This window comes from Alternaria triticimaculans (genome assembly GCF_023758025.1).
Source record: "Alternaria triticimaculans strain BMP 0046 chromosome Unknown scaffold_40, whole genome shotgun sequence".
In the NCBI taxonomy this organism is placed as follows: Eukaryota; Fungi; Ascomycota; class Dothideomycetes; order Pleosporales; family Pleosporaceae; genus Alternaria; species Alternaria triticimaculans.
In genome coordinates this window covers 52,505-67,179 of record NW_026055997.1, presented here as the reverse complement: position 1 = coordinate 67,179, position 14,675 = coordinate 52,505, and the positions used below count along the sequence as shown (strand labels likewise).

General features: G+C 51.9%; 4 protein-coding genes across 4 annotated transcripts; 2 read left to right on the top strand and 2 right to left on the bottom strand.

Moving 5' to 3' along the window:
* Positions 1-1,461: 1,461 nt before the first annotated feature.
* Positions 1,462-2,495, top strand: J4E78_010823 (uncharacterized protein; the record flags this gene model as incomplete). Its single annotated transcript, XM_049371399.1, has 2 exons — positions 1,462-1,801; positions 2,350-2,495. The coding sequence occupies 2 exons, from the start codon at positions 1,462-1,464 to the stop codon at positions 2,493-2,495; spliced, it is 486 nt and encodes a 161-aa protein (XP_049216878.1).
* An 830-nt stretch (positions 2,496-3,325) lies between these two features.
* On the bottom strand, positions 3,326-4,762 carry J4E78_010822 (uncharacterized protein; the record flags this gene model as incomplete). The annotated part of the gene is made up of 4 exons (XM_049371398.1): positions 3,326-4,072; positions 4,126-4,332; positions 4,391-4,610; positions 4,665-4,762. The coding sequence occupies 4 exons, from the start codon at positions 4,760-4,762 to the stop codon at positions 3,326-3,328; spliced, it is 1,272 nt and encodes a 423-aa protein (XP_049216877.1).
* Positions 4,763-6,186: 1,424 nt separating this feature from the next.
* J4E78_010821 (uncharacterized protein) lies at positions 6,187-7,959 on the top strand (the record flags this gene model as incomplete). Its single annotated transcript, XM_049371397.1, has 5 exons — positions 6,187-6,206; positions 6,259-6,532; positions 6,583-7,380; positions 7,437-7,883; positions 7,933-7,959. 5 exons carry the CDS (start codon positions 6,187-6,189, stop codon positions 7,957-7,959), a joined length of 1,566 nt encoding a protein of 521 aa, XP_049216876.1.
* A 3,421-nt stretch (positions 7,960-11,380) lies between these two features.
* J4E78_010820 (uncharacterized protein) lies at positions 11,381-14,443 on the bottom strand (the record flags this gene model as incomplete). The annotated part of the gene is made up of 1 exon (XM_049371396.1): positions 11,381-14,443. The coding sequence occupies one exon, from the start codon at positions 14,441-14,443 to the stop codon at positions 11,381-11,383; it is 3,063 nt and encodes a 1,020-aa protein (XP_049216875.1).
* Positions 14,444-14,675: the final 232 nt, after the last annotated feature.

Sequence of the window (14,675 nt, the reverse complement as noted above, 5' to 3'; positions counted from 1 at the left end):
AAGCGAACACACTAGAAACACGCTCTCAACTCGCTAAGAGGAAGCAGCCAAGCCTGTGACTGTTTGTGGTGACAAACACAAAGCTCCAGTGAAGGTGTAGCGCCATTCATTGAACCTTCAATATGTGTTCTGCTTTGGGAGAGGCGACATGATCGATCTAGTTGCACGAGAAAATATCGATAGATTTCGTTGTCACTACAATTTGTTAATGATATTCAGATTGTGGTCCGTGTTGTTTACCTAGGTAGTCACTAGCACTAGCGAAGAGGACTCGACACCCGTGCTGCTATATCCAGTATAGTCTGTAGAAGCCAACTAACATAGTCCCAGTGTGAAATTTGGTATTCAGCCACCGAATGCGAAAGCTTCCCTTCGCCTTTAGAAGAGAGAACTCAGATTCGATCGCAACTTGATGTCTATACTGCTTCCTAGACCATGCACTGGCGTCATATCAAATGGCGGGCACCATGGCAAAAGCGCCATCTGTCGGTACTAGAGACTTTCAGGGCCGAAGAAGCAGCGAAGGAAAGCGCTGTTGTTGTTCGCAGAATTCGGAACGGGAATATTGAGGTATGTCCTGAGTGTTTTGATAGAGTCTAGAACATTTGTTTCTCTAACGCTAGCCAGTATGTCACTTGCGGCCGTCTTGAAGACCAAGCAAGCATTTGGAATCGTTGCAAACGCTCACTACGCTACCTCCAGAACAGGCCGCGGCGGGATTCATCTCAACAGTACTTTGAGCATGACTCTAGTTCAGTGAAGAGCGGTGGAGAGACTGTGACAGTGACCGTAAGAGAAGACGCGCACAACGAGGAAACACAAGAGTCTGGCAGTGAGCCCTGGGAGGGCGACTATACTAGCCTTCTAGCCGAGTATGGTATACGATAGTTGCTCCATAGTTTCCTGATGGCTCCTCCGCCTTTATTGCGTCTTATATCATACCCAGGTAGTCATGTACACCACCACATTCTGTACTAGATAGACACTGCAAAATTCATGTAGCTACCAAGAGCACGCTTTGTCACTATGCTATTTGGATAATGTCTCTGCCGGTGTTGTCAGATAGGAAAAGCGATATGATAACGCGGCGAATCCCATCTGGGTACCCCCAAAACAGCGACGAAGACAAGATCAACTACACCAGCATAAGTAGCTAGGAAATGGGAAACAATTTCGCATTCGAGTATAGATCTTCCAGTACTCCAATCACGTACGACCCTAATCTGATAGTATCAATGCTTGACCGTAATGAAATTGAATCCGGGCCTGTCTCGTTTTAGCAGCCGTACCGCTCATAGATGACGTATACTTTCCCTGGCCAAGACATTTCCCACCTCTGGATGTGGCCTCTGAAGTAAAGCTCTCATCTATCCCGCTCCTTGAACCGTCGACTCAGCTCGTAGAGCCTTTACAGCCGTCTTTAGCCACTCTCTCGCTCAACTCGCGCGTCCTGCCTACGAGATGGACTCGCGGCTACCACACCCTCGCCAAATTCAAGCACAGCTCCAGGCACTCGGCGACGAAATCCAGAGCATCCGCGAAGAACACGATGGCCACATTGTCGGGCTAAGCCAGCGTCTGCAACAAGCTGAGAACCGCCAGCGACAACTCCTACATCAGCTCCAAATTGCTACGAACCGCTTTCCTGGACCGCCTGGCAGTAGTCACAGTGGTTACTCGAGTTCGACTGCCAACCTAGATAATCCTCTCCCTCTCTCGGAGTCTCTTATCGGTACTGGTCGCATCACAACACCTCCACGAGCACATACCGGTGGCGCCACGAGTAACGACAGGTATGATCGTACCCGCTTCTTATCATCAGGGGAGGCTTCTTCTAGACACAACAGCTATTCTAGTCGCCCATCCCCTGTTCAATCGGTGGATGCGAATGCTACACCACGCGCACAAAACGCTGCTCCCCAACTGAACCCAGTCCGCCCTCAGCAGCCAGTCATTGGTAGTAAAGACAACGCAGCTTATCTTCCTATGGTCATGGAGAATATCATGTCCGAGCACCGCCGCCACAAACGTGAGGGCACCTTGAGATCTTGGTGAGATGCTCTCTGAGCGAGCGCTCATGAATGAGTGATAGTGGCTAATGCATATCAGTGGATTCGTTTTTCCAGAAGGGCGGACCAACGATGTCAAATGCTCTCAAGACTCTTTCCATATACCCTGCTTTCGTGCCAACCACTTCTACTATTGCCGACAACACATGCGTGTCATCCCTGGTGGGAAGACGGTTTGTAGCCATAGGAACAAGCAGGACTGCTTGGTGGTGATATTTGGTACGTGTTCCAAACGTGGCTCTTGTGCTCATACGTCAAGACTGTTAGTAATCATCCACAGAAGATCACGATGACTGGGACCTGATCGTGGATGCTGCACTCGCGGCAGGCAACCTTGGCAACAAAGGAGTGGATGTCGAGGATCTGAAAGAGGCTCTCTTCCCTCCTCAGAACTACTCTGATCGATACATGAGCGCCCCTGGCTGATTTGGAAGAAGATAAAGTACCCGGTGGTATGAGAAGGGTTTTAGGGCGAGGAAGGGCAGAGAAACAGTTGCAGCGGTGGATCAGCTCTTCGCGTAATCCCCCTTATGACCCTATCTGAGCAACTACATCGAGCGTAGTTTTGCATACAGCCTGAATACGCACCTAGAGACAAACATTGAGCGTAGCGAGTGTCTTTCGCGGCACAGCCTCGGTGTCTTGGAGATGTTCATGTCTAAGGCAAGGTTCGGCGTTGTGTGTCGTTGGCGATATTTCAGTTGCGCCTCCGGGGCTATTGATCCCACGTAAATCATGGATACCGAGTATGGCGACGTTGGGAAGGTTTGCTGAGCCATGCTTGGTGTCGTTAAGATTGTAGGTTGCCACGCACGCTGTGGTCCATGTTTCGTTTTTTGGCAACGCCAACACGCAAGAAGAATACCTACGCACGGCTGCGCGACGCAACCAGCGTAGGTGTTATCGTTCAACGGTCGGACAAAGCGCGCTCACATTTGGACGAAGTCGCCCATGCCCAGCTGAGTTAGACGAGAAGCGCGCGTCTTTGACACGCGCTCATGACGCTTGGGCCTTGTCGCGTGATTTGTCATCCCTCAACAAAATATCAAAGGGGGCCGGGGTGCACAGAAGAATTTGCTCTACATTGCAAGCTGCATGCAGACGCGCCTTGGATTCTTCTGCCAAGCGAACGACTATCGCTTCAGTACGCGACAAACCATGTGTATTAGACCACGCTCTCATGTCCCCCGTTCTCCCGACCTCGGGAACTGGAGGTCATCTTTTCCGCTGCAGCTCCCTCCCTCCACTACACTCCCTCAACCGAAGGTCGAGTTCAGTGGCCCGAACTTGATGTTGCTGTAGACAACAGTGGCATCAGCATGTTGGCTCTCAATGTCTGCCGGCACACCGCTCGTCGTCTCGCATTCTCCCCTGCCGGTACCTAGATCCGTGTCTGGATTCTTGTCTGTGGGATACGTAGAGTCAAGCCAAAGCATGTTGCTGTAATGGTCATCCCACAGGCTCATGACGAGGACCATGCCGTTTGCGAGAGCCTTTGCCATGTTCGCCATACCGCCCTTGTCTTTGAACGTGTATGTATCGTGGAACGCAGCTTTCTGTTCGTCGCAAAACTTAGTTGTGATGGAGTTCCCGTCTACGCCAGGAATAGTAGATGCAGGCTGCGCAATAGTCTTGCCGTTCTGGACATAGAAACGCTTGATCTCCATAGCGTCCCCGGTACCGACAAATTGTGTGACCACGGTGAACTTCTTTGAAGTGTCTACCGTCTTGCCCTTGCCATAGAAGTCTTTGACACCCATGCGGTAGCTGTTGAAGTCACAGCCGTCAGGATCGCAAACCCCGGCATAACGGTCGGCCGAATAGGTACCTCCGCAACCGTCGCCGTCACAACGAGACTGCTCGATTGTGGAGCACGAGTGTGGGGTGACGGCTGTGCTGACAGCGTTCGCTTCCCAGATGTCCATCTCTGCGCAGCACGAACCATGGCCCCCAACCCCTGCATTCGCATCGTTGGAGGATGGCTGCCAACCTTCGACGTTTCCCTGCAGCATTCTGAGTAGCTGAAACCCAATCCTTGGAAACGAGCGTGACTTACCTCGCCGTTGATGAACTTCAAGTCTCGTGGGCACTGGGCGTCGCAATACCCTGTGCCGTATTTGGCGCCAGCCTTGTTCGTCGAGAATTTCTTCAATCCGCCATCTGCATCCATTGAAACAAAGTACAAAGCGCCATTGAATCCGCATGGCAGGTTCGACACGTCCACATCGAACGTGAACTCTTGGTTGCCGGTAAACTTAAACATCTGTTCAAATCCACGGATCAGTTGAGACACTGTTTGTACCTACGAGAACGTTACTTACCTCGTAAGTCGTATCATCCTTCATGAGATACGTCCGAGAACCGATGTTTGTGGAGTAGGAACCCTTCGTGATGAACTTCAACTTCAGGGAGTTACTGCCCGCGGTGATGCCGTATGTGCCACTGTAGTCTGCGCCGTCAACGGCACAGTTGGCCGCACATGCCTTATTGTCTGGGCAGGCAGTTGCGTTCCACTCGTTACCTGTATAACAGTTGTCATAGCTGGTCTTGTGTTAGCAGCTGAGTCAACCCAACAGACTGTGCCTATGCCATTACCCTCCTTTGACATGAAGCCATCGCCAATTGGCGTCGATAACAATTTTACCGTTCTTGGTTGTGCAGCTACCCTTGGCGGTGCAAGACTGCCATGTCATTCCTGGATGGGTTTCGGTTTGCTGAGTACCAACAAGCTGTGCGTGAACGACGTGGTAAAACCACGCGGCAATGACGAAGTAGTGATACATGCCCAGATGGTGAGCAGTGCAGGCTTTGGGGTTTCAGTAATATCGTGGGCAAAGACTGACAAAGGGTTGAATCAAGATCATGGCAAGTGCATCGGCAGGCGTCTCTTATGTCCCTTTTCGCGGAGCCTTCTAATTACCCTTGGGCGTATGTACTCTATGTTCCATCTTTCAATCAATGTGTCAATAAATGCTAAACCACGCTTCGACTGCTGCAATTGGTGTTCAAAGCCTTTTCTCGCATACCGATAATGCGCGGCCCCTACATGCCATGTCGAGATTCATCTCACAGGAGGCTAGAACATGTCCGACCACAGACGCGGACAGCGTATGAGATGAATTGACTGCTTAGTGCGACGTGGACACCCGTAGGTCTATAGGGCAATCTCCACGCAATGTAGGAATAATTAGACATCGTCATCGGAGTCAGAGGGTCACTCGGACAGGCGATGTGATGCAACAGCCCTCTTGTTCGGCTGTCTACCTGGCTAAGCATACCAAGCATCTTCAAGCTCACTGCCATGAGCTGGGCGCTGAGCACTATTAACTGGGTATTTCAATTCAACGTCAAGAGCAGCTCCTGCACAGATGCATGCGCCTCGGCGCCTCAGACCCGGACCCGTAACACCCTGTAAAACTACGACCAGAATGCGTCTTAGGTCTTCGATGGGTCATGCTGTCACTGCACAGCGGAGAGTTCAAATGCCGAAGAAGACATGAAGGCAAGCCAAGCTGATCATCAATAATATGAAAGACAAGTACCGAAGAGGGGTAGATTGACGATACTATTGATACCACGAGACTGGTAATGAGACATGACCAGCATTCCCCGCATTGGCACAAAGAGGACCCTACCTAGGTATGCACGGGACCCGATGAGTGCGTCGAAATGCCGGCGGTTCCATTTATTAATCGTCAGCACTGGTGACGCTACACTATCGGCAGGATGAGTGAATGCTACCTAGCTGGAGGTACCTAGGTATGGCGGCCTGAGCGTACCTGGGGACGCAATGGTTAACTGGGTCTGTTGCATCTCCGTCTTATATCCGAGTCTGTGCGCTCCAACCTATTGCCTCATCTCCACCTGATCTCCGCCTTGTCCGACCTCCAGCTGTTTCGCCATTGTCAACGCGCATCGCAGTCCCTAGTTGCCATCCGTCATATGCCATGTCCGCTCCCGGCGCCGAGTGGATTAGCGACAGGTCTCGCGAGGAATCCCCAGAAGGTCACGATGGCTTGTCGCAGCGACGCACGAGCAAGAAGCGCAAAGTGTTGTCGTGCTACGCTTGTCGCAACCGCAAGATGAAGTGTGATCGCGTCTTCCCAGTATGTGGCCGATGTCAGAAAAACGACAGAGGTCACGAGTGTACATATGACCCCCGGCTACTTCAAGAGTCCCACCGTGACAGGGGCGCTGCGTCTCTTGCGCTTACAGAGCTGCCAGTCGAGAGCGAGCCCTCCTCGGACGCATCGAATGCATTACAACGAAAACTCAAAACACAAGAGAGACGAATTGCCATTCTGGAACAGAAACTCATCAATCGAAATGGCGGTGGTAATCCCCCGCAATATGGGGAGTTTGTGCCCCATGAACCCAAGATCACAGAGGAAATCATGTTCAGAGGAAAGGGTTTCAGATCCCAGTTCAACGGCGCAACGAGTATCATGAGCATGATCTCCACGGTACAGTCCCAAGCCTGACGTCAACGTGATAGAAACTGACCACCACTAAGTATCACGAGCTACAAGCTTTTACGCGAGAGGCTTTGACCGTCGATCACTCCATCATGCGTGTCAAAACCGACTTCAAAGCCTTTCGCGATCAGAGGAAGAAGTCTGCGAAGAGGCAGGCCACTAGATGCTCTGACATCGACTCTGAAATACTCGCTATCCTTCCGGAAAAGAGCATAGTTGATACGCAGGCGGCTCTCTACTTCCAAACGTGGGAAACAAGTTATAGAATCCTGCACGGGCCGTCGTTCTGGGAGGATTATCGAAGTTACTGGGAATCAGATCGGGACGGAAAGGGACCGGTGAGTTTCGCCGTCTTGCTCGTCTTGCTCGTCGCAGCCACGAAGTGCCTTAACCCGAAAGATGATGTGTTTGTTGGTGACACGACTGCCGACAGGCAAGCGGCTCACGAGCTTATTAATTTATGCGACAGCTGGATCGCTGATCAGCCGCGCAAGCGGGTTACTTTAGCTTTGTTCCAGCTACAGTGCCTGTCGTTACTCGCGAAGCGTGTCAATTGCGTGCGCCTGAAGCAAGACTGGGTCGCATCGGGTGACCTACTGCGACTCTCCCTTGCATCTGGTCTACATCGTGATCCCTCTCTGCTCGGACATGGTACGATGACAGCTTTTGATGAGCAAATGAGGAAGCGTCTGTGGATTACCGTCATGGAGCTGGAGCTCCAGTCGTCCGTTGAGAGTGGCATTCAATCTTCGCTCTCCGGACTATACTGGGACTCGCCTATCCCTGATAATCTTGGCGATGAATCCTTTTCGCCAGATATGCAGCACATGCCGGCGGTACGTAGAAACGAACCTCGGAAGAAAGCGTTCCCTGTGAGACTGACACCGTGCAGTCCGACGAGAACTTCACATCAGCTTCGTACCTCATCGCAACTACAAAGTCACTTCCACTCCGTATCCATTTGACGCAAGTGTTAAACACCCCTTCCAGTGCTCTCGATTACGACGACGTGCTGCACTACGATGCACGGATCCGCTCTGCATTGGCCGCACTACCCGTCTGGAACGATGACCGCGCACTCGTACCTTTCGCACTCCTCCAGTTGCAGTTGCGACAGTATCTCTTATTGGTGCACAAGGCCTACGCCAGACTAGCCTGCACAGACAATCGCTACTTATACTCGTTCACAACTTGTGTAGAAACGTGCAGCTCTTTGGTCACCACGCACGATCGCCTGCTATCAAGAGGCGTTCTAGCGCTGAACAACTTCCGCAACGACGTCATCAGAGCTGGTCTGACACTTTCGCAGATTGTCTACCACAACTGCACTCTTCGAAAAGTAAAATCGTCCCGTACCCCTGCAACTGATTCTACGAATCACAGTGCAGACCATCACACTCATTTTGCAGACCTGAGTAGGCCACAGCGCTTGGCAGCCTCCGATACATGTCTAGACCTGTATCTCACGGCACTACCGCAGGAGTCGTTCCTTGCAAGAACACTATGTATATCTTCGATGGACATCCTAGAGCGAACGAGACAGATATTTGAGATCAAGGTCTTCCGGCTTGGTACAGGATACATGGAATGCTGGCTGTAAGTTATGTGTCAACAATTCACAGCAAGAATTCGCTGATTTTGGTTCTCGTATGCACAGCATGTCTGCTGCAGTAGGCATGCTACCTCCTCCATCACCTGCTACATCCATAGCCTACATCAACAACATCCACGATGACGTACTTTCAAGATGTCACAAAACGCTCGACTGGTTTACCTCGTTGGCTTTCAGAGTACTAGCTCTACAACAAGATCCCCTGAGTCGCTTGGCGTCTTCCCTTCGCAGTACCATGAGTACTAGGGAAGAGATCGTCTCGACGTCAATGACCGCTGAGAGTGCGCCTACCACGTCACCAGATGGGGTTTGCGTAGAAGCCAACACAAGTAATAGTACGAAAGAAACGTATGGACCATTCGATCCACTACAGGACATACAGTCAGATATGAGCGGCTGGTCATTTCCTGACTTCTGGGCGTTTGACCTTGGCGGAGACTTCTGATCTTCATACATGCAATGACGTCAGATAGATACCGCAGCTATAACTACGTCTTCGCACATGTTAGCAGGTGTATATCATCAAAGACATTGCATCGCCCTAGCTCCTACTACTCCATGCTATTCCGGCGCCGTGACTCTTCGAAGTGTGCTTGTTTTCTACTCCACACATACTACAGTTGTTCTTTTTTTTCAAGGTTATGTAAAGTCTCTTCACAGGTTCTCCTATTAAGTCGTGCTTTTCGACAGTACTCTATTATCATCTTTAAGAGGTATGATGAGCATTTACCCAAGACGCTTACAATGCCATCTAGCATTGCCATTATTAAAGGAAGCTTTATAGTTGCATGTTAGAGAGCTTTGTTACGTCGTACTAACAACAACTAGTGCGGCGAGCGGGATAGAGCTGTATCTACCGAAAGGACACAAGCTTATTAAGGCGCACTACCGCGAAGATTTTGAAACATACAAAGATTCAAAACGCCTAGACAGACTTATGTAGGGTTATCAGAGCTTGCTTCGTTGTTTCCGTAGGCATTAGTTTCGCTGTAGAGCACATGGACTCAGCTCTCTACGCGTCACTGTGTTCGCAATGTGTTGGTTAAGACCCTGTCATTTGATTCACTCAATAGCGTCGCCCCAATAGTATATACACATAGCTTCCTCCCTCTTTCATAGGATACCCACATTGTACATCTCTTCTTGTTCTATACGATGCGTAGCTCTGTGCTGCGTCTAGTTTGACCATTTTTCTACGACTGGGGTCAATTAGCCCTTCTGGTTTCATCAAGCCACTGGGAAGGTAGTTCTTGTCCGGCAAGCGCAGACAATCAAGAACAAACAGTACATACGTAGACGGTGGAGGGCAGTCACTGCTACATGCGTTTAAACTACGCAAAGACTGTGAAGTCGAAGGGGACAGTTCTTGTTTCGAACTATGTCGGACTTTTTTAATGGTGTGCAGTTCCGTATCAGGACAAAATGACATGTAACAAGCTAAGCGTTCTGCACTACATCCTAGAGAATCTTATCTAATCCTGCCACGAAGGCACAGTAATCGGCTCGACACATATCATCTAAATGTGCGTTCTGGGTTCCTGTTTCGTCCAGAGCGTTCTCGTCTTGTCTAGATGCCCGCACGTCTTTGTAGTTGCAGGTTTCTGTCTTGTGCCGGGCAGGTACCTGGAGGCGCCCAATGACTGCGCGTGTACTTCGAGCTTCTATCTTTTCTGTTTTCTCGCGCAGGACAAAGAAAGACCCTGACCGTTCGAACAGAAGATCTTCTATTTTCATCCCATTCGGCGGAGGTGTCGGCGGCCAAAGCACAATATTCGGCACATCTGAACGGTCAAATTTCTCGATCAGTATCTTGTATGGCAGCGGCTTTGAGGCTTGATTACCCTTCCGACCATGGCCGTATTTTCGCACAAGGTGCGGCACAAGATCATCACCTGGTAGACTTGCCGTCTTTTTCTGGCCTCGTTTTGAGATCAAGTCCTTGAATGACTTCATTTTTTTCGACGGTCTTGTAGGTAGTAGTACTGCAAGCTTGAACAAGAGAACTTCGGCGAGGCAATTTAATACTGTTGGTGATGTGTTGCTGTTACAGAACATTGTGATGCATTAGTGCATGCGCAACGCTAGCAAACACTTTGGAGCCTTCTCACAATGCTAGTCGTGAAATTGGAAGTAGCAGCGCTCCAAATTATACACTCAAACTTATTCTGGATTGAAGTTGAGTCCCAATCTTTTGCCATATGCAAGGAGTCGCGGAAGCAATAGACGTGGGTTGAATAAAGTGCATGCCAGTTTAGTCCAAGTGTTGGTCTTGGGACACTGTAAAGATGAGGTTTATTGCCATCACTCGCAAGACATGTACAAGACTACTGGCCCCAGACGACCGCTTACAAAGTTCATCATCGCTTCCAAATTACTTGTGTACGCCTGTTTCATTGTGCGCGTCCTTGAGACCCGTGCAATCGGTACAGTTGGAGCAACTATCGCCGTCAGTCTTTCCGTCTATCGCATTGCTTCATACGCAGAATGCGCCACTTACTTTGTGCAGTCGTTGCAATCTACACAATTGCTACAGTCTTCACAATTATCACATCCGGTACAGTTGTGGCAGCTGCTACTATCATTGCAGTCGGTGCAATTTCGACACCCCGTGCAGTCTATATTCTGGTTAGCAGATGTTCGAAGTCTGTCAAAACTTCCAAGAGTGGCGAGTGTACGAATGCAAAAGTAGCCTGACCTTTGCAATCCGTGCAGTTCTGGCCTGAATGTGAGGGGGGAAAGTCAGTGTTGTTCTTCTCGAGACATGGTTTCAAACCTACAATCCTCGCAACCTGTACAGTTGGTATTGTTACGGTTACCATTGTTTTCGTCGCTGGATACGCGAAGCGATGACTGACGACAGCCCATATTTAACGTACGTGATGGGCGAAACGACGATTGCGTGTGCAGGTAACAGGATTCCGAATGTGAATGCAGGCAAAGTGGACATGTATGTATCAGTTTTCATGGTGGGGAAAATGAGACGGCAAGAGTATGCAGCCACGACGTCATTTCTGACGCACCTGGAACAAGTGTTGGCGAGCCCGAACACAGGTATCGATCCGAACAAGGCAGGCTAGAAGTGCATAATCATGATAGACACATGTAAGCTTGGCGGAACTTGGACTAGACGTCTGCGTCCATCTTCCAACAAGTCTTTCTACCCAAGAAATCACAGTCGATATAGTGTATAGCTGCTGTGGATTGTATATAAGAAAAAACGATGTTTAGCTAACATTGCTGCTGTAACCTAGGACTTCTACAGCTACATTAAGAGTGGTGCTAACCAACCACAACGCGACTAGACTCCACCCAATTCTCTTGTCCATTCGCCACTTGCGCAAAGGCACTGCAAGGAGAAGTCCAGCTAGCGTCACGAGCAGAGTGCCTCCGGAAATGACCAAGGTGGTACTCACGGCAATGTGGTAAGGTCTGAAATGAACCGACTGGTCTGGGTGCTTCTCATGGCGGTGCTCGCCCTTGGTGATGATCATGTAACATCCGCTGAGGCCTACGCCGAGCAGGATATTAAGCATTGGGCCACCGAAGCAGGCTGAAAGTGCCATGATAGGAAACCCGAGCCGCGCAACGGTGATGTCGGCGACAAGATCACCAAGCGAATTGCCAACTGCGAAGATGGTCAAGCCGAGAATCGCGTCGGACATGTTGAGAATAACGCCCAAGGTACGCAAAACACCGACAACTTCGTTGGCAATAGTGCTAATCCATGCAATGGCAACGGCAAATCCAAGAAAGCACAACGCGGGCCGCCAGTTGGGTGCTTGATTCGAGGCAGTGGTCAAGAGGAGGAAGACAAGAAGGCAGAGTGAGACAAGCATGCTGTAAAGCGAGTGGCGAAGCAACACAACTGGGTTGTCGGGTTCGACATTTACCCAGACGACTAGTACCAAGAAAAAGGGCGCCGTAAAGATCTGGACGATCACCAGCCAGCGGTTCCATTGCGCTGGCCCGATGGATGTGGAGGTTGCCGGGAGCTGCTCGGGCGATTGCGCTACGTTGTCGGAGCTTGTTATGTACACTTGCGGTGGTTGGCTGGTGGTGGTGCTGAAGGATCCACCGTCCAGCTGTCGAGGAAGGCTCGTAGATGATTTCGAGTTCGACAGGCCCGAAATGGTGGGGTCGTCTCGTGGCAAGACAAGGGATACACTGGGAGTTTGCGATCTCATGCTTGCATCACCGGGTGTAGCTGCGTGTGGCATACCGAGATCCAGGGAAAGCTGGGCATGGCCTCCGTCGTTCTCGTCTTTTTGCGGCTCGACCACCGGAAGCGTTATAGTAAGCAGGAATACAGGCAGACTTGCGACTAGCCCCAAAAGCTTATCGAAAACGTTCTTGTCACGCCAGTTGGTCAAAGTGGGAAAGAGGGTAGCAACCAGACTATGCGGGGTCGGTAAGAGTGCCGAGGGCCACCACGTGGGAACTTTTGTTGGTTCGAGCTGCCCAAAGGAATCTCGTGGGAAGTAGGTAGATTCGAGTGACACACTTGGCGAAGGCGGACGTAGACTCTGAGGTCTGGAAGTGGACTGTGCTGACCAAGGGTAATCGGTGTAAGGCGGGAATGGTATGGGTGGGGAAGTCGCATCTGGTACGGCCAGCTTCAGACTAGGCTGTTCGCGGCTATGGCCGGAGTTTGATGCCGGGCTTGATCGTAGATTCGGCGAAGGCAGGACTACACGAAGGGGCGCTCCATCCTCGGCACCTGGAGGCGCCAAATTGTTGGGTGAAAGCAGCCTATCTCTCGGTGCCGTAGGACTCGGGGCTCTAGAAGAGCGGGAGACTGGCGAAGATAACGAGATAGTTGGTGAGGGCGGCGCTTCCAACAATCCGTTGCGCTCGCTGGGAGTGGCAGACGCAAATGTTATGTCAGGCACGCATTGTCCTTGCAGGGTGCTTGGCTGTAGTTGGACATTGTCAATGTCATTGGTGGAGACAGCTCGCGCTCGGTTGCCTAGACTCTGCTGGATCTCGAGATTCGGTCGGCTCAGGTGGGGTGAGGTGGAGATGTTGGAGGCAGAAGAAGGCAGGTCGAATGGAGGCCGAGTCGCTGGACCTGTAGTCTGTCCGATGTAGGATTGCTGCTGGGCAGTAGTGTAGGTAGGGTCGTCGGAATACCGTCGCAGGCTGATTGGCATAGACTGGATGTTGCGCGACTTTTGCAGTGAGGAAAGCACGGCTCGGAACTCCAAAGCTCCTACTAAACTGGGTCGGATCGGGGTATGGGTGTTGCGCCGCGACACGCTTGGGCGGTTGACGCGCATATTGTTGGTCAACTCGCCCATCCAGCGCTCACGTTCCTCCTCGTTGTCATCGTCATGTATCGTATTGTCGCCTCCTGCGCGTTCGAGCATGGAAAAGTCGTCAGCGGAGGCGCCGTACGCAGGGGTCGCAGAAGCAGCGCTGATTTCGTCGTCGTGGTACTCTGGAAACTCCTCCTCTTCACCGCCGGGTGTTACGTAGTGGCTCCTAACAGCGGCTGCTCGCGCGCGTCGGGCTTTCCGTAGGTTGAGCCACCAGTGCCAGGCCACAACAAAGGCGACGTAGAAGATGTAGAAGGCCACCATGCTAACGGACTCCCACAGGTGGAGTTTGCCGTCGACAATGAAGCCCATGCTAAAGGCAGCAGCAACAAGAAAGAAGCCGACGTCACGGACAAAGCTTTTGCGCGCAACCTGGAAGGGGCGGATCAGGGCCATGGAGCCCGAGACGACAGCGGTGATGAAGCAGGCAGCACCGATAAGCTCGCCGACAGCCAGACTGGCAGCGTGGGTGCGGAAGGCGGCAAAGGTGGAGAAGACATCGGGGCTGCCGTTGCCAAAGGCGAGCAGGGTCACGCCGGCCAGGCTCTCGCTCATGCCCAGCATGCGCGCTATGGTGTTGAGGTTGATGCAGAAGAAGTCGCTTGCGGCAATGCCAATGGTGCTGAAGAGGAGGGCGAGCCAGAGCGTCAGCAGGACAAAAGCGACGGGCTTCGCGTGCGGGAGGCGGCAGTAGTAGAGGGCGAGGTAGGACATGACGCCAGCCTCCTCATCGGGGCAGTTTGCGCGCACAAAGTCGCATTGGTCCAGCGCATGGTGGACGAGGCGGCACTCGGCGTCCCTGGTCGAGACGGCCCCCCTCGTGTGCAGAGCACGCCCGGCTGGGGCTTGCGACCGGGCCCATGCCAGCAGCGAGATGAGGGAGACAGCGAGTATGGTGAGGGCGAAGGGGCGCGCCGAGAAGCGGGGGCGGCGCAACCGCTGGGCGTGGGCGAGGATGGTCAGGTCGTCCATGGCCGAGGCATGTTGGTTGACGAGTCGAGGAGAAGACGGGTTTTAGACGGTGCGAGGCGTGAAGGCACAGCGGGCGACGAGCCAGCGGAGGGCGGTGCGTGAAGCGTTTGGGCTAGCTAGTCCGGGGAAATGCCGCCACTGCGCTAGCGTGTGGCGGTGCTGCCGCTGCCTGTCTGGTGATAGCGGCGGGGCAATTGTGGCGCCCAAACAAACAACAGCAACATGGCATCGA